The following is a 19,876-nucleotide window of genomic DNA, read 5'->3' as shown; positions in this document are numbered from 1 at the left end:
ATATATACACACACATACATTAGATTTTTGCAGTTTTCCTATAGCAACAAGCAATGTGTCTGATTTGTGCAACAATCATTTACCTGCATATTGACCTCAGACGGTAATAACAAGCACCTCCAATTATCAGAAGAACCTCCATAACATACTGTATAGATATTTTTTAATTGTTTGTTGTGTTGCCTAATATTTACTAATGTTCTCGCATTTGACTGCTGAATGACAGAGAGAAGGTTTAGTGTTAGGATGGGACAGGGCTTAATGTTAATTTGGGCTGAAGTAAAAAATGCATGCTCAGCCGGAGGCCTGGAATTAAAGGCTATGCAGGGACATCGATAAATCTGAAGATTAATGAAAGCACTTCAGTACTCTTGTTACTTATATTTTTTGGCCAGGTCAGGTTTACTTAACAATGTAATATTTAAAGCCCAGGTTACAGCTTATGTGTGCAGTGGGCAGTTTTTTATTAAGTTAAATTTTGAAGTGCAATGCCACCTATTAGTTTTACACATGTAGTGTACAACCATGATAATGACTCCACTTTCAAAAAAGGTTTAATTCGGTTATCCACATAAATGTTTAATCCACAAAATGCCCTTACAGATATGTATACATCTCACTAGTTCAATGCTTTCGTGGAACAGTAACAGTCACTTTTCTCCCTATTGCCATTCCATGGGTTCTCTATCAGATGATGTCAGCATTTCTTATACATTGTACATTATACTTAAATTCAATGCCACTAACTAATAATTAAATACTCTCATTATTCCAATTTCTTCAATTAGTCCTTACCTCATTAACTGCTGTAAAACTGGTAATCACATCTGTGCTGCCACCGTATGTAACTGACACAGATTTGGCATTTGTTCCAGGGCCCCAAATGTAAACATGTCCAAGTAGTAAAGGATTTGCTGAGGTTAAGTAATTATTTGTTGTTATTACACTTGACACTGTGTTCTATGGAAAGACAGAGAGACATGGAGAGACAAAAAAATAGATTACATTGCATGCTTAATAACTACCGCTTTAATGTGTGCTATCAAAAATAGCACCAAGCTATCACTGTTAGCTAGATTATTATTTGCTTTTCTATAATAAACAAGAGTAGTATCACTATTCAGTCCTCCTCCCCACCTTTTGCAAAAAAATGTAAACCTTGTTAAAATGTTCCACTAGAGAGCTAGCGCAAATCTAGCTCTCATAAAAGTACATGCTGGCAATGTGTTGTATTGCTCAGGAGTAAGATTTACGCAGCTGAGTCTTTAGCTAACTGTTTTTTTTGTCAGTACAAAAATAATGAACAGGCGTCTCCTGTAGTGTGAGCCAAGTGTCTGTTATGGGGTCTGGAAAGGCCCTTGTTTCAAGGGGAGAGTGAAATACACTCATCCCCAAATTAGAGCTGATGTGTGACACTGATGCTGTCACGAGTTGGCTTTATTGATCGAGAAACTGAGTGATCTCCATCCCCCTACATGGATTCCCCCTCCCTTTGTTCCTCCAGTGTTGACTGGAGGAATGGGGGAGGGGCGGGCATAGCTAGCTTTGCCTCTAGAGAGGCAGAGCCAGCTGTCAATTAGGTAATGGGGTGGATTCTGACAATGTTGCAGGGATCCGTTCTGGCTGCAGTGTGGCTCTGCACAGTCAGCATATAGCGGGCAATAGCTTTGAGTCACAGGAGGACATTCGTATACATCCTACTGTGACCCTAAAAAGAACTATGGCAAAAATACACCAACATCATTAGTGCACACAAAGAAAAACACAAAGATGCATATTAAAACCTAAAAGATAATACTGTATTGAATTAATACATATTTTGACATTTTAAATTGCTCTTTGTTGCAAAACATAAAAAACAAAAGGTAGGCATACATTTAATCACGACACAGCATATTTCAACACAATGTGTCACAATGCTTTGCCATGCCCTGCCATGCAGTTGAATTAATGTTTAAAAAAACCTTAAGTTCCAACTCCCCCCCCTTTTTTCTTACATTCATTTGTTCTGTTTTCCTATTATTATTCTCTCTTTGATATTGTACTCATTCTTGCTGCCTGGACCCAGGAAGACCAGGTCCACCCATGCTCTGGGCGCAGCTTGAGCGCACGTTGTTATACTTTATGACTGAAATATGCTCACTTAAATTTTATAAGTGCAAAAACCACTGTTTGTACGACTTTTATGTGTGGACACTCTATGTTGGAGTGTTCGTGCAGTTTGTAACTGAACTTATATGTGTGGGAAAAACAATAAAAATCTTTTGAAACTAAAAAAAAAAAAAAAAAAAACCTTAACTATTGTGATGTGTTCTAACAAAACACTCCAGCACATATGCATAACATGCACCACAATATGGAGCACACTGTTGCATTTTTTTTTACATTATTGATGGAGTTTTAAGAAAATATCAGGGGTGTAAAACAGACACCTGATATGTCCCTTTTAAAATAGAAAAAAAGATTGATGACATGGAGTCCCCAATTTTTTTTTGCAGCCCTAGCACTCAGTACAATAGGTTTCCTGTTCACAAACTGAGGAAACATAGTATGTTTACTGTCTCCCCAGTTAAAAATAGACAGGAAGCCCCTGTACTGAGCTGCTCCTTTCCAATCAACTGAGGAATTATTAAGTGATTACTATGTACTCAGTCATACATGTTCATTCATAACTGGGACCATAGTAACCCCTCAGTTATTTGGAAACATTGGCGTAATCAGTACTGATCACTACAGTGTTTGTTCACTGAAGGTAAGGATCAGCAAATATTTGACATATTTGCTGATCCTCCACTCAGCATTCGGAACCGCTCTGCCCCACACTGCCCACTCGCCATCCTGACAGCTGATCTATCCTCCCCATTCATCACCAGTTGCAGTGGTCTGTATCCCCTCTGATAGCTACTGCTTCTGCCAATACAGGTGGGGGAGAGCAGCAGTGGAGAGCAATCATGATGCCAGTACCCAGCAGGTAGGAGAGAGCAGGAGCAGCAGGATGCTGTTTCTGAATGAAAGAACTATTCATTTACACAGTCAAAGAAAGCCTTCTGATATCACCTTATGGTCACTGAAGCAACCATGAGCTTATATCAGAATAGTGAAAGCCAATGCCATTAGGAATGCTAACCTGGTCAGCTGGAAATGTTTTTCTTCAACTATCTGACTTATGGCATTGACAGGGAAAGGGTTAACTATAAAACTAGAATGAGGGGTTGTTATCTATTCTGCTGCACAGCAGTGTAATGCCAAACAGAAGCAGTGAGACAGATTGTGTGCCAGATTTGCTACAAAGTTACAGATTGAGTCACGAGTTCCTCCCTTTACTACTCAAAAGTAGCACTGCGAATGAAGCCTGACCCATACCACTTAATTATTTGTCTGCTTAGAGTAAAAATTGTCTCATGTTCATTCAAAAAATCAGTCTCAGAATTTTGCACACTGTCACTTGCCTGCCCATGATTACAAACACATACCTGAGGCAGAAAGATTCTGGGACAAAGACAGTCTGATTTGCAAATCATTGTGTCACTAACTTGTTTGATAAATGTCCCTCAATGCAATATGACTTGCTAAATGTTCAAATGTGTATCAAACTAGGCAAATGTTTTTGTGCTGAAATCAGTGCTAACATAAAAATAATTTTGCAGAAGTATGAGTATATACTTTATCAGCACTGAATGTTCCCAGGAAATATTCCTTCTTCTCTATCGAATCTGCAAGAGAAAAATATTAGCAGTCAGACCAGGCTATAACATGAATCTTGCCTTTGTTTTACCTCATTGACATTTACCACTTCTGAATTTTAAACTCCATAATAAACTACTTCTACAACTTGTAAAGGCTGCATTTCAGACAGACTAGAAATACTAAAATATTATTTCCTTTCTATTTCCAGTAAATATCTTTTCTGTTGTTTTATCTTCAACATTTTGACCTACCTGTGCTTTCTCCATCATCCCAGAAAAGATTGCCATGTGCTTTTCCATAATCATCCAGGGCCACCAGAAGTCCCATAAACTTCTTACGACTGCAATTATAATAGGCAAATAGCAAGGAATATCATTACTGAAGTTGTTCAGAGCTTCATATATATTCTTTTTATAGAAGTCTAACTTTTTACTACATGAAACAGTGTCCTAATAAAAATTATGCTTGTTTTAAATTATTTTGATCACTTTTCCTTTTTATTGTTTGTACTCACAAACATCACTTGGTGCCTGGCACATGTAAGCACTCATGAATGTAATAATGTCTTCCAGAAAGGTCTATTGTAAAGATTTCCACAGATTTGAGGTGATAATCAAAACAGTTGAATGCTATGTGATCAATATTCTAAATGAATGAGACTCTTTGCCAAACATGCATGCTTTAATAACAGATATGGCTAATACAAGCTTCATCTTGGATAACAACAGAAATAATCTGTAGCAATCTAATGTAGGCGATTCATTCTTCCCTGTAGATCAGTCAGCCATGGTGTATCTGCAGAAGTTACAGGGTACCCAAAGACCATTAGTCATCCCAATTTATGCAGGCTGCAAAAAGTTCTCATTTATGTGTGCACCTTCAGTGTGTCCTGTGAAGAGCAAAAATGTATTAACTCTGCTGCCCCCTTTACAAAACTTTTATTGCGGAGACATTTGTACATCTGGTTGTACTCGATGGACATGTTCTTTTTCAACTTTGTTAATATATCTTATCTATTAAGGGCAAATAACCACACCTGATATTGTTATACAGTTTGTTATTTGTGTTTTCCTAGTTGTTGAATCTTGCATTGGCTTTAGCAATAGAGGTAGCAAAGATGACAACAGATAACTAACCCTTAGAGTTGATTGTTTTGCTTGATTCTACCAACGGAGACACTGTCGTGATATATGTTCCACAAGAATATACTGTGGGGGAATTTATCAAAACCGGAGCAGACAGAATCTAGAGTAGTTGTCCATGGCAGGAATGACTGCACTTGGGGCTTAAGGAACTTTTTCAGAGCGATACATGTCACAGGTGACCCCTGATTCTGGTTAATGAACAAGAGCATTTGCTGCAGCTTGAAGTGCGGTATTTCATTTTCTTTTGTGAGTGGCACAATATAGCTAGTAGTAGTTAGTCACATTCAACTGAACTTGTTTTGTAATGTTGAGGATGTTTCTCTGTTTCGTCCAGGGAGCTTCTTTATTTCTAATAAGTATCAGAAATATACAGTATGCCAGCATTTATAGCCACACTAGTACCTAAGTCATTTAAATACAATCAACATGGAATATGTCAAGGCAGAATTGATTAAGAGAACTAAGTTACATGTGTGATTATAAATATGTTTTTGACAGCCATTAGAACTGGAGAAGCTGCTTGGATTAGCTATGAAAAGTCTTTAACATTACAGAACAAGTCCAGTTTAATGTGAGTTAATACTACTAGCTATAACATGGCCTGTATAAATAAGGACCTTATAAAGACACATTGGCATTAATCTAATAAAAGAGTAAAGCAAGTTCCCTTTGCAAGCGAATTTTCAATTCCAATTTTGTTTTGCTCTCTTTGCATGTGATTTGGTATTCTTTGCAAAGTTTTTTGACAAAAATTAGTACAAAAAATCTCTTTGAAGTGCAAATTACCTTGCAAAGTAAACATGCTTTACATGCTTTAATATTTAATTGTTGTTTTGTTATAATGTACGTTATGTAATTTCCTTGTTTGTTTTAATTTTAAAATTATGATAGTAAAATAAGATTTAACTAAACTTGCTTTGCTCCATTAGTAAATTAACCCCATTGTCAAACTTTTTATTTTTGTTACTGTATATAGAAGCTATGATTTTGACCTACCTGTAAATGGTATTGTTAGCTGTTTCCTGCCATGGTATGATGTATCCGCCTCTAACATGCAAATTTATGTGTTCCAGTGGAGCTGACAAATTCACCCATGCACCTCGTGCTTTAACTACTGCACCCTATAATGAAATATACCCATGTTATAATAAGATGCTAATAAAGCAAAAAATAAATGTCATATCCTGATTATGCAAAATAATACAATGATCTATAGTACTTTAACAGCTTCCATGCAATATACCTTTTAATATTAGCACATGTAAAAACAATATAATTATAGCATATGTCATACATGCTTTTTGTAAGTGTTGCAAGTTATGGAACTTTTAAGAATAAGAAGAAAAAGAGTACCAAAAACAGGAACAATGAGAAAAAACTGAACAACAAAAACATAGCAGAGGAACTGGAGAGACTACTTTACTTTCATTGTGACTGTCAACAGGAAACAGCCTAGTAAAGAATGTGTGTTGCTGCTTTTATTATTGCCTAAATGAATACCACATCTTAAAGTGGGTTTAATGTTGGTCTAAACAAAACAAGCGATGATGAATTTGATGGAAATATTTTAGTCTGTATGTCGGATCCTTACCATAACATATAGGGGGTTATTCGCAAAGCTAGCCGAAGGATCAACCATAGCTCTGGCTGATCCTTCGGCTAGCTTCGGCCGCCTGAGCCCTTCGGTTCAGTAGAACCGAAGGGCTGCTGTACGGGCTATTCACAATAGCCAGCACAGCTCCCAAAGCTGGCCGAGCAGCTCAGTCGAGCCAAAGCCATATGCTTCAGCTTGACTGAGCCGAAGTGAAACCCAAAGCAGGACTTGCAACAACTGACACCCGTGCGGAGCCAGCCGTGATCTCATTACCAGGTAACCAGGGGACAATGAAATGTCATTACAATGAGAGCTCAAGGGAGCCGGCAGTGATATCAACGTTGGCTCCATCGTGCTCTCATTGTACTGACAGCAGGCCCCGGCCAATAGGAAACAGTTGGGCGGAGCTAGCTGTCACTGCTAGCTCCGCCCAATCGTTTTCTACTTTTTTTACTGTTTTTCTATTCTGCTCAGTACCACGGAGCTAGAGCCACTTGAAGCAAGCCGATGTAAAGCTGATTTCAGCCGATGTACACCTGAAATCAGCGTACAAGCCTGAAGTGAATAGCCAAACAGCGTTCGGCTCACTTCACTTTGGGTCGGTTATTCACACGGCTGCCTTCGGCAGCTTTGTGAATAACCCTGATAATATTTCAAAATCATTTTATTAAAAAAAGAGAGATATTTCCGGTAACTAGAAACAAGCCCCTTTCAATCAAAATTTAGACAATTTAGACAGGATCCAATGAACCTTCCAGCATGTCTTTGGAGTGTGGTAAGAAACCCACACAAGCACAGGGAGAACATGCAAACTCCTTGCAGATAGTTACCTGGCCAGGATTCGAACCAAGGACCCCCAGTGCGACAAGGCAGGAACACTAACCACTACACACTGTGTGTCAGGGCTCCACCCTGACTTTACTGGTTTGCCACATTCTGGCTTGGCTGCCATTCCACCCACCTGTATTTCATCCTTTGTCTGAGCAGATTGTGTAACGTTGCTCACTACTCCCAGGCTCTCTCTAATGGCCAAACAGGGAGCATCATCTGCGAGAGCAAAATGGGAGTTTCCTGTCTCTGAGTGATGATGTCATCCCATTCACTATTTAAACTGCTCAGTCCAGTCTGACCTTGCATTCCTGCTGCTCTGAGTATTCCGATTCCGTATATGACCCGATCCTGGCTGACGTTCTCCTCTGGTTCCTGCTCCTGGTGTGTTCCTGACAATCCTGATCTCTGTGTTCCTGACCTGGCTTTTCACCTACCCACCCCAGATCCTGACTTTGGCTTGTTCCTGTTTATGATTTTTGCTTGCTCCTGTAGACACTTTTCTTAATAAAGTATTTTTAACTAACACCTTATGCTTGTCTGGTTTCCAATGTGCTCTGGCACGGTTCTGCTCTCATATTTAGTTTTGTGATCATTAGTTTTTATGATTTGTTAAAATTGCAGCAATCAATTTCACTGCAAAGTTGATAATCCTAAAATAATCTGAATAGGCCCAAATGTCCCAGTTTTAAGAAATGGGTAAAAAAAGGACCCATTTCAATAAAACGATAAACATTATGGACAATGTATCTTTTTTTTTCTACAAGGGCAGTCTTTATCCAAACCAGACATTAATATACATAAAAATATTCCTTGTACCCATAAAGTATATAATATAATATTTGTATATTTGATTTGTTAGTCAGTTTATTGAGTGTGAACTGACTCTGACAGGTTTACCCTTGTCCTTTCGCAATGTATGTATGTAAAACAGTTTTTAATCATGGTATCTTCATTCTAAATACAGAAATATAAAAGTTTTGCATTCTTTTACCAAATATGTGCAAAATTCCTCAACCCCCCTCCCATAACCCCAAATCCAGATTTGTGCAAATAATGTGACATAAATTCGGTGCAATACTACTCAATTGAATCAACTTATCACAGTGAAAGTTCATAATATCAAACAATTCAGTCTTTTTCTGGCTACCTCTGTGTTTTCCTACCTCTCCACTTTTTGTGCCTCCACCCTTAGTCAAAATATTGCCCACCCTTTGGGAGTGCTTTTTTTCCTCTTTCTGATGATAATCAATGGACTCATTTTGTCCCCTTATCACAGTCTCATATACCAAGCATCTCATAAACAAGATATGCAGACCATGATGTATCTCATATTTAAAAAAACTTTATTAAAACAAGTTTAAAAACACTTACACTTTTCTGTGCTTCTCTGTATGTGCACAGTCTCTGTAGTTCAATAAACACAAAGGTTTTTTTTTCTCTGTCTTTTGTGAGTCACTAGTCTAACATCTTCCTTTCCTTCCAGTGTCTAGCATGTTATCTGTATTATACTTCTTTATTTTGAGCCTAATCTTCTATAATAAGACTACTTGTTGGCTTTTTTTGTTTGATCTCATCAATAAAATAAACGTATTGAAAAATAAATCCTTTTCTGCATAAGATAACTTATCAGTAAATAACATTCTAATCCAAATGTTATTCCAGATGTTATGCCTCACAATAATGACTGCAAAATCCCTTAACATTGTTAGTAATGGGTTCCTGGATTAAGTGTGCATTTTTCCAAATACCAACCAGTTTTGAGCTTTTGTTTTAGCACCCTCAGAGCAGTTTTTAAAGTTTGTAAACAGTTGATCAGCAAGGATCCCTCTGCAGGACTACATTAAGCATGTATTCCTTTTTGCCATTTTTTAAACAGAAATGTCAGTTTTGCACAAGTCAAAGTAATTAAGCCTTACCGTGTGATAGTCGTACCAGCGAGTGTTTGGTATATATGCATCAACTGATCTCTGATTCTAAAATTAATAAAAAGTAAACCGTAAGGTAAAGCCTCTGTGCTTATATAAAATTATTTTCATGTAAATGACAAGATAAAGAATTTTATTCACAGTATCCTTATCCACACATATTTCTTAAAGTGTACATATCAAAAGCACAGGGTATTGCTTTCACAGCTGTTCATACTCGGTCCATCTATTTAAGCAGTAAAGTGCACAACCACTATGAGACATCCTTCATATATAGGGTGGGGTTTTTTTGGTGTTTTTTTTCAGTGACTACGTTCAACATTTCTTTTTCTATATCCTTGCAATATCTTTTGTGTCTCATTTAATTAGACATGGCTTGACACATTTGGGGTTGATTTATTAAAAGAGAGGCTGTTCACTTAGCAAAGTGTATATTTACTTTGCAAACTGTATCTTCATTCAGTAAATAGGGTGAAGCTACTGTATCTTCACTTTGAATACCTAATTATGTGTGAGGTAATTATAAAACAGGTTTCTTGAAGTGAGGACAGCTTCAACTTTTTCACTGAGCACACTGAACATTCACTTTACGAAGTGAACCATCTCTGCCCTTTTAAAATAGATCAGCTCCATTGTGTTAGGATAATAAAACACAATTTTTGTACAAAACACAATATACTGCTCCCAGTCATTTAGTGTCCCAATGGGTTTGTGTGTTGATGGCAAAAATATGAGACTCTTCTGAGATCATTCAGAATTTTTACAACTTCACCACTAAACTGTACAGTGTTCAGCCACTACCATACATCATTCTCAGTGATGTGTATTAATGTTAAGGGTAGAATTTACAGTAGCTGTAAAGTAATGTATAGAAATGCCACTACAATAAGTCCCTTTAGGGGAGTGTGGAAGGAACAAAACCTATGTCAGATTTTTTTATTTGCTGTTCCCACTGGGGAGATTTCCTCTCACTTCCTGCCTGAACAAGGAGTGACCTGATATCTCTCCAGTGGGGATACTGACTGCAACAAATTCATTTTTATTTATGGGAAATCTGTGGGGATAAAAATAGGATTTTTGTACTCACCGTAAAATCCTTTTCTCTCCATTCATTAAAGGACACAGGGCAACAGATGGTAGATCCTGAATGGTGGGTATATCGCCACCTGCAGGAGTAGGACGCTAGGCACATAACAAAAAGACAAGACAGCCTAGGGGCGGCCCCTGCTGGTGGCCCAACCCCTCACTTGCTGACAAGTCTCCAGTAAGTAACAAGCAGTTAGGAGTGTACACCCCATAAAAGAGGGCGGGACCTGTGTCCTTCAATGAACGGAGAGAAAAGGATTTTACGGTGAGTACAAAAATCCTATTTTCTCTCCCGTTCATTGAAGGACACAGGGCAACAGATCGTAGATCCTGAATGGTAGGGACGTCACCAAGCAGTACACACTGAGGGATGGGCAACAACAACCAAACACCCAAAAGACACCTCAAAGAGCCGCCTGCAACACTTTGCACCCCAAAACAGCATCCGCCAACGCCAAAACATCCACCTTGTAAAACTTAACAAAGGTGTGAACAGAAGACCAAGTAGCTGCCTTACAAACCTGAGAAACAGAGCCCCCAGGGCGGAAAGCCCAGGAAGCCCCAACAGCCTTAGTAGAATGGGCAGTGACAGGAAACGGAGGCTCATGCCCCTTAATGGTGTACGCCTGAATCACAACCTCACGTATCCACCTAGAGATGGTAGCCGCGGACGCGGCCCGACCCTTACGAGGGCCCTCCGTGAGCACGAACAGAGAGTCGGTCTCGCAGAAAGAAGCCGCAGCTTCCAAATAAACACGAAGAGCACAAACCACACCCAAACAGTGGAGCGCACGCTCCTTCCTATGGACCGGCTTCGGACACAGGGAAGGTAAGACAATGTCCTCATTCAGATGGAATGCCGACACAACCTTTGGCAGGAACGCCGGCCGAGGACGGAGAACCGCCTTGTCCCGATGCAAAACCAGCAACAGGGACTTGCAGGACAAGGCAGCCAACTCTGGCACCCACCGAACGGAAGTGATGGCCACCAAAAAGGCCACTTTCTGTGACAAAGACATAAGCGGAATCTCACGAAGAGGTTCAAACGGGGATTCCTGCAACACTGAAAACTTGAGATTCAGATCCCACAGAGCCAAAGGCGAGCGGACAGGGGGAGCAATGCACGTCACCCCCTGAACAAAGGTGCAAACCAGAGCATTAGATGCCAAAGGCCGCTGGAAAAGCACCGCCAAGGCAGAGATTTGGCCCTTCAGAGTACTCAAGGCCAGCCCCTGAGCCACCCCGCGCTGCAGGAATGACAGGATTCTGGTGATGGAGAATAAACGCGGGGACAGAGCCCCAACCTCACACCAGGCAAAACAGGCCCTCCACGTGCGATGGTAAATCTTTCTAGAAACCGTTTTGCGATCTCTGAGCATAGTGGAAATAACCGCATCGGACAACCCCCGGTCCTTCAGGACCAGGCTCTCAACAGCCACGCGGTCAAAGCCAGCGACTGTAAAGAAGGACGGAACACAGGTCCCTGTGACAGAAGATCGGGGCGCAGAGGCAGACGCCACGGGGCGTCCACCACCAGCTGAACCACGTCCGCGTACCACACCCTCCGAGGCCAGTCTGGGGCCACGAGGATGACGGTGACGCCCTCGGCCGCGATTTGACGCAGCAGCCGAGGCAACAGATACAGAGGGGGAAAGGCGTAAATTAGACCGTAATGACCCCAAGGAGCCACCAGGGCATCCACTGCACCACCAAGGGATCCAGGGCCTGGGCCACAAACCTGTCCACCTTCCGGTTGAACCGAGACGCCAGAAGATCCACCTCCGGCGTCCCCCAGCGACTACACAGCTGCCGAAAAACCTTCGGGTGCAGAGACCACTCCCCCGGATCCACCGACTGTCGACTGAGGTAATCGGCCTGCCAATTGTCCATCCCTGGGAAGTAGACCGCCGACAGAGCCAGAACTCGACTTTCCGCCCAGGAGAGAATCCCGAACACCTCTCGAACCCGCGACCACGCTTTTTGTGCCGCCCTGGTGGTTGATGTACGCCACTGCAGTGGCGTTGTCCGACTGGACCCAGACCGCCAGACCCTGGAGCCAGGCCGACCAATGAAGGAGAGAAAGGCGAATCGCCCGAATTCCAACACATTTATCGACAGACGGGACTCCTCCGGCGATCAACGACCCTGCACGGTCAAGGAGCCTAGCACCCCGCCCCAGCCCCAAAGGCAGGCGTCCGTGGTGACCACCGTCCAGTGCACGGGAAGGAAAGACTTCCGCCGCACCAAGGCCAGAAATTGAAGCCACCACCGCAGGGAGGTCCTTGCCTCCCGAGAGATCCGAATCTCCCTGTCCAAAGACAGGGGGGACTCGTCCCACTGTACCAGGATGTTCCCCTGCAGGGTCCTGGTATGATGTTGCGCAAAGGGCACCGCCTCGAAGGAGGCCACCATGAGACCCAGGACCTGCATGCAAAACCGTATGGGCGACCACTGGCGAGTCCTCAGTAGCCGGACCTTGGAACAGAGGTTCAGGAGCTTGTCCCGAGGGAGAAAGACCCGGGCCGCGACAGTGTCCAGAACCAAACCCAGATACTCCAGGCGTGGAGAGGGCACCAGGCAAGACTTGTTCATTTGTGCATGTTCAGCAGCCACCCAAACTCCTCCAAGGACCGCACCCTGACCTCTTGAGCCGTCACCATCGAAGAATGCGACTCCACCCGTAGGAGCAGATCGTCCAGGCACCCCACGATCGAAACCCCCGACAACGCAACAGTGCCAGGATCAGGGCCAGCACCTTGGTGAAAACACGTGGGGCCGACGCCAGCCAAAGGGCAGCGCCACAAACTGTCGGGGCGCAGAGGCAGACGCCACGGGGCGTCCACCACCAGCTGAACCACGTCCGCGTACCACACCCTCCGAGGCCAGTCTGGGGCCACGAGGATGACGGTGACGCCCTCGGCCGCGATTTGACGCAGCAGCCGAGGCAACAGATACAGAGGGGGAAAGGCGTAAATTAGACCGTAATGACCCCAAGGAGCCACCAGGGCATCCACTGCACCACCAAGGGATCCAGGGCCTGGGCCACAAACCTGTCCACCTTCCGGTTGAACCGAGACGCCAGAAGATCCACCTCCGGCGTCCCCCAGCGACTACACAGCTGCCGAAAAACCTTCGGGTGCAGAGACCACTCCCCCGGATCCACCGACTGTCGACTGAGGTAATCGGCCTGCCAATTGTCCATCCCTGGGAAGTAGACCGCCGACAGAGCCAGAACTCGACTTTCCGCCCAGGAGAGAATCCCGAACACCTCTCGAACCCGCGACCACGCTTTTTGTGCCGCCCTGGTGGTTGATGTACGCCACTGCAGTGGCGTTGTCCGACTGGACCCAGACCGCCAGACCCTGGAGCCAGGCCGACCAATGAAGGAGAGAAAGGCGAATCGCCCGAATTCCAACACATTTATCGACAGACGGGACTCCTCCGGCGATCAACGACCCTGCACGGTCAAGGAGCCTAGCACCCCGCCCCAGCCCCAAAGGCAGGCGTCCGTGGTGACCACCGTCCAGTGCACGGGAAGGAAAGACTTCCGCCGCACCAAGGCCAGAAATTGAAGCCACCACCGCAGGGAGGTCCTTGCCTCCCGAGAGATCCGAATCTCCCTGTCCAAAGACAGGGGGGACTCGTCCCACTGTACCAGGATGTTCCCCTGCAGGGTCCTGGTATGATGTTGCGCAAAGGGCACCGCCTCGAAGGAGGCCACCATGAGACCCAGGACCTGCATGCAAAACCGTATGGGCGACCACTGGCGAGTCCTCAGTAGCCGGACCTTGGAACAGAGGTTCAGGAGCTTGTCCCGAGGGAGAAAGACCCGGGCCGCGACAGTGTCCAGAACCAAACCCAGATACTCCAGGCGTGGAGAGGGCACCAGGCAAGACTTGTTCATTTGTGCATGTTCAGCAGCCACCCAAACTCCTCCAAGGACCGCACCCTGACCTCTTGAGCCGTCACCATCGAAGAATGCGACTCCACCCGTAGGAGCAGATCGTCCAGGCACCCCACGATCGAAACCCCCGACAACGCAACAGTGCCAGGATCAGGGCCAGCACCTTGGTGAAAACACGTGGGGCCGACGCCAGCCAAAGGGCAGCGCCACAAACTGAAAATGGTCCTCCCCCACCGCGAAACGAAGATACCACTGATGAGACTCGCAAACGGGTACATGAAGGTATGCATCCCAAATATCTAAGGAGGCCAGTAGATCTCCCTGACGAACTCAGGCCACCACGGACCGGATCGACTCCATCCGTAACCGACAGACCCGCACAAAGGTGTTCAAACGCTTGAGGTCCAGGATGGGCCACACCCCCTCTTTCTTGGGCACAGTAAACAGGTTTGAATAAAACCCTTTAAACCTCTCTGAGGACGGAACCGGCACAATCACCACCTGGGACAAAAGGTCCGCCACATCGCGACGGAGGAGATCCGAGTTGCGTGTTGGACGGGAAAAAACGGTTTCCCGGACGGGACAGAAACTCGATCTCGTAGCCCGAAGAAACCAGCTCCCAGACCCAAGAGTTGGAAACGTGGGCCAGCCAAAAATCCGCAAAGAGCCGAAGGCGTCCCCCCACCCTGGGAACCAGAGTTGGGGCCCGACCTTCAAGTGGACTGGGGCTTGCTGGCGGGCTTGGCAGACTTGGGCTGCAACGGACGCTTGGAGGATTGGGAAGAGGAGGACTTGTTAAACTTACCGCCCTTGACGGAGGGCGGGGTGGGCTAAAAAGTCTCTTGTGAGCAGAGAAAGTAGGCCCAGGCCTACGGCGCTGCTCCTTCTTGCGCGCCTGGGGAAGGAAGGTACTCTTACCCCCCGTTAGATCCTCAAGGATCCCATCGAAGGTGGAACCAAACAAACGGTCCCCAGTAAAAGGCAACACCAGTAGAGCCTGTTTGGAAGCCACATCAGCCAACCAGCATTGAAGCCAGAGCAAACGGCGAAGTATCACCGCCGACACCTTGGACACCAAGGGCGCCGCATCCAAGGCCGAATTGCAGAAATAGCGAAGGCCTTGCACCAACTGGTCCGCCAATTCCACGAAACATTCTCCTCCGCAAGTCCCTGATGTAACATCTTAGCCCACTCAGAGTCTGAGAGACCAAAGCAGACGCCAAGACCGCATGAGCGCGCCCGAGACAGAGTACAGAGACCACAAAAGCGCCTCAGCTTTCCTATCGAAAAGGGCCTTAAAGGACGGAGAATCCTCCACCGGAATAACCGTGGCCTTGATTAATGGCAGAACTCCTACTCTTATGCGTCCCAAACTGCACGTGCAGCAGTGCGGACGTGCTGGCAACGTCCTCAATTTTAAGGGTCTCCCTGACAGCACTGACCAGCGCCAAGACCATTTTACGTTCCTGGATCATGGAGCGTAGACGCAGCCTCATCCTCACTGGCCGAAACAGGATGTGAGGAATCACCCGGATCAGGATGAGGCGACGTCGCGGGAAGTTCCCCCTCCTCTTCAGACAAGGCAGGGGATGGCAAGGGTAAAAGCCCGCTTTCCAGGTGGGCGCTGCGTCAAGGCGCGCTCCATGCGCGTTACAAACCCGTCCATGACAGAAGAAAAGGACTCCAGGGACAATGCGGTACCCACGGTACCACCCACCCCCCCCTGAAGAACCGGAAGGACGCACGGGCGACTGGCAAAGCAGCGCAGGCGTACAGGACGCACAAGAGGGGATCTAGAGGGGTCTGCAGAGTGCTGCCCACAGCCGACACAAGGCAATGTAGGGGTGTCATTGCACACCCGCACAAAACCACCCCACCGACTGCAGACCACCAGACAAGGGAGATGGAGACAGGGACCCCACTACTCACGACCCCCAGCGTCCTTGTCCCAGCCCGGCCGTCCGACTCCGCAAGGTAGAGGAGAGCTGCACACTGTGTGTCCTTCCTTCAAGACGTCCTGGGCCGAAAGGAACACACTCCCCATCCGCCCGAGGCTGAAGGAAGCCCGGGCGGAAGTGACAAAAGAGAAAGGGCAAATGTGCCCTCATCCAAGATGGCGGTCGCGGAGCCGCCTGGAGGCCGCAATGAGACCAGGGCCTCAATTAGCGGCCGTGGCCGCCGAGCGAGCGCCGACGGCCGTGGATGTCGGTCACAACGAAAGGAACGGCCACAGCAGCTCCTCAAGAGCCACAGACCCCTCAGATGCCCATCCAGGAGCCCACCGATAACCACGGGCCGTATGCCAGCAGAAGCCGACATGTGTGTCCGCTCTGCTTTGACTCTCAGACACCCGATATTAAGGTATCGAGTGTCTGAAAAAGGTTAACCCTTTCATTAATGAATGCCTCTGTAGTAAGGGCATCCATTAATGAATGTTAAAAGCTGATTCTCAGCGGTTAACAGCCCTCTAAAGCAACAAATAACTTGTCACGTACAGTGTACGTGACAAGTCATTTGGTCCCTTTGTGGCTGGACGTACAGTGTACGTCTCCCGTCAAGAAGGGTTTAATATAAAAAAAAATGAAGATAGTTCTTTTTGTCCTGCTGTCATAGGGATATGAAGTGTGGTATCTGCCAATGGAATAAAAAAAGCTATTTAAATGTGATAGAAGGATTCACTCTTTCTAAGTTAATTTTGCTGAATATGGGTTTCAAAGCATAAATTACAAGTTTAGGATTTCATAAAAATCCTCTCAGCGCACTTATTGGTCTTCTAAATTCACTTAACTGGCCCTGCCTTCACCCCCAGGTCATTACTTATCTCCTCCAATGGAGGTTGCCTCCCACATTGTCTACAGCTCATCTGATAAAGATTCAGTACTGGGCTATCCGCACCTGCACAATAACATCCCTGAGACTTAAATGAGGTGTATCTGTATTGTTGTGGAGCAACACCCCTTTTAAACCTATTGAGTGTTAAAGCACAGGTGTGGGTAGCCCAGTGCTAGATTTTTACTAGCTGGGCTGTAGACATTGTGGGAAGCCATCACAGTCAGAGGAGGTAAGGAAAGACTTGTGGGGAAATTGCTCAGTTTAGAGTATTTAAGGGGCTACGGGGATCCCAGAATAAACCAGAGATGTAAATTGGCATTAGTGACTAATTCCCCCTAAAAAGGGTACTCTTATGTTTTAATTACTGACAAATGTACATGTTCCAGCCAGGATATTTTAATTCCTGGAAATTTACTGACCTTGTGAGTAACAAGGAATAATTTTAAATTCAAAACAGGGACTAGAAAGCAAGTACACATGTTTACATTTTAATGTGTGCCAAAAACGTTATAAGATCAGCAGAGATGCAAATACTACACTTGTGTTGGTTCTTGTAATGGGTGTTAAATAGACAGTGAGGCTTAGCGATGCACCTAGACAACTTTTTTGGTATTTAAGTTAGTTTCTATAAGCCAGTCTAGACAGCAATCACATTCTGTGCATTGCTTTAAAAATTAAGGGAAACAATACAATTACAATACAATGCAAGACAGGCCTTGCTTGTAAGAGCCTACAATCTAAAATAGTGTTGGTGTCCTCCACCCATTTTTCTGTGAGTGTCCTGCCCCTCCCCAGTTATACAAAACTATACTGGTAGGTTGTTTTCTCTGTGAATTATTTTATGTACTCAGTAAAAGAGTTGCGTTATGTGCCAGCTCTATGTAAATATTGGAAATATTCAATATCCTAGTGTTTTTGACATGCATAATTACTTCATGTATTATATGTACTTACATTCTCTAGAACTGGGCTGATCAAAAATGCTGGTCCCCATAAGAATTGCTTGTAAACATCCCATGTTACTTTATCAGATGTAAACCTAATAAGAGAAATAACAAAATAATGATTTAGTAAAGCTTATGTGTATATGCCAGTGCATTGAGTGCATGTGGACATGCAGATTGTATGCTCACACTGTTTACTATGTGCCTTCAGTGCTCTCAGACATGCACAGACAACCTCCAGAGGCATGGTTAACATAAAAAATTGATTTTCTCTAATGTTTTGGGGTCTATTTAACTGCAGTTTTGGATTTTACAAGTAGATCTAAGATAGGAACAAAACCACATGAAGTGCAGTAGTAAAAATCAGTAAGAGTAAATAAGTACTTGAGCACAATTTTTGGGGAGTATCACAGTTCATAATAAGCAAGGTTCCCTGAAAAAAACGGAATCCCAAAATAGGAGCTGTCTATAATAATCAAACAGGTAATGATAATGTAGCAAATTTTAATGAGAATTAATAATAAAGTAGAAAAACATATAAATACACCTACTGACAAAGAACATCTAAAATCAATTAAAATGACAATAAGTCCTCCCTGATATAGCCCAGTGTTGATTGATATAGATGAAAATCTAGTGACCGTTAATGGTGGTCACTAAGAGTCACTGATATTGGACACAAGCGCTGTGTTAACAAAAAAAGAAACTTCAAGCATGCATGAGGTAATGGTCACAATGGCTGTCCCAGACTGTTGGTCCCCGGTTTCAGCAACTTTATTTTCCTGTATGTTGGTATAGTTGCTGCGAGGTCTGCTGTGGATCCTCCAAGTCGGCTCCTGCCTATATAGTTGTATTCAGACCTGTGTTTGATAGTGAAGCTGGAAAGTTGTATTCCATATGTGCGGCCGCACTAACGAATGCAGGTGAATAAAGATCCACGAGGAGTGTAGCTTTCTCTTAATGGGTCCAGTCAGCATGGATTTAGCCAGAGAAAAGTGAGCAGATAGTATTCAGAGTAAAGGTAGTACTGTCAGATCCACCATGATTTGGTTGATTTGCTTTGCCATCAGTGTCCCCGAAGGGATTCCGTATATCCAGCAGAGTCTGCAGAGTAAGATCATGGGCACAAAGGGAGGGCTGTATACACGTTTAACCCTAACGTTTCACCCCTGCACAACGGGGCTTCCTCAGAGGGACGTGTGGTGGACATCTTGCAGAGGTGACTCACCTCTGCAAGACTCTGCTGGATATACGGAATCCCTTTGGGGACACTCATGGCAAAGCAAATCAACCAAATCATGGTGGATCTGACAGTACTACCTTTACTCTGAATACTATCTGCTCACTTTTCTTTGGCTAAATCCATGCTGACTGGACCCATTAAGAGAAAGCTACACTCCTCGTGGATCTTTATTCACCTGCATTCGTTAGTGCGGCCGCACATATGGAATACAACTTTCCAGCTTTACTATCAAACACAGGTCTGAATACAACTATATAGGCAGGAGCCGACTTGGAGGATCCACAGCAGACCTCGCAGCAACTATACCAACATACAGGAAAATAAAGTTGCTGAAACCGGGGACCAACAGTCTGGGACAGCCATTGTGACCATTACCTCATGCATGCTTGAAGTTTCTTTTTTTGTTAGGAACTGTCTCACCACCTAAACCACATCCGAAGTGAGTAACTCCTTATTTTTCTCTTCTTTGATACTGAGTATTTGCTTGCCTAACACAGCGCTTGTGTCCAATATCAGTGACTCTTAGTGACCACCATTAACGGTCACTAGATTTTCATCTATATCAATCAACACTGGGCTATATCAGGGAGGACTTATTGTCATTTTAATTGATTTTAGATGTTCTTTGTCAGTAGGTGTATTTATATGTTTTTCTACTTTATTATTAATTCTCATTAAAATTTGC

General features: G+C 44.4%; 1 protein-coding gene across 1 annotated transcript in view; it reads right to left on the bottom strand.

Annotated features, from left to right (window-relative positions):
• Window positions 1-19,876, bottom strand: part of MGAM (maltase-glucoamylase) — a 160,192-nt gene that overhangs the window by 2,813 nt on the left and 137,503 nt on the right. The window contains exons 66-71 of the mRNA XM_018569428.1: window positions 17,959-18,043; window positions 9,174-9,230; window positions 5,829-5,953; window positions 3,939-4,027; window positions 3,664-3,713; window positions 796-960 (exon numbers count right to left, since the gene is read on the bottom strand). Coding sequence (XP_018424930.1) covers window positions 796-960; window positions 3,664-3,713; window positions 3,939-4,027; window positions 5,829-5,953; window positions 9,174-9,230; window positions 17,959-18,043 — 571 coding nt within the window. The remainder of the gene's footprint in view (window positions 1-795; window positions 961-3,663; window positions 3,714-3,938; window positions 4,028-5,828; window positions 5,954-9,173; window positions 9,231-17,958; window positions 18,044-19,876) is intronic.

Source organism: Nanorana parkeri, unplaced genomic scaffold (genome assembly GCF_000935625.1).
Source record: "Nanorana parkeri isolate BGI_ZX_2015 unplaced genomic scaffold, ASM93562v1 scaffold1333, whole genome shotgun sequence".
In the NCBI taxonomy this organism is placed as follows: Eukaryota; Metazoa; Chordata; class Amphibia; order Anura; family Dicroglossidae; genus Nanorana; species Nanorana parkeri.
This window is presented reverse-complemented; position numbering and strand designations above follow the sequence as displayed.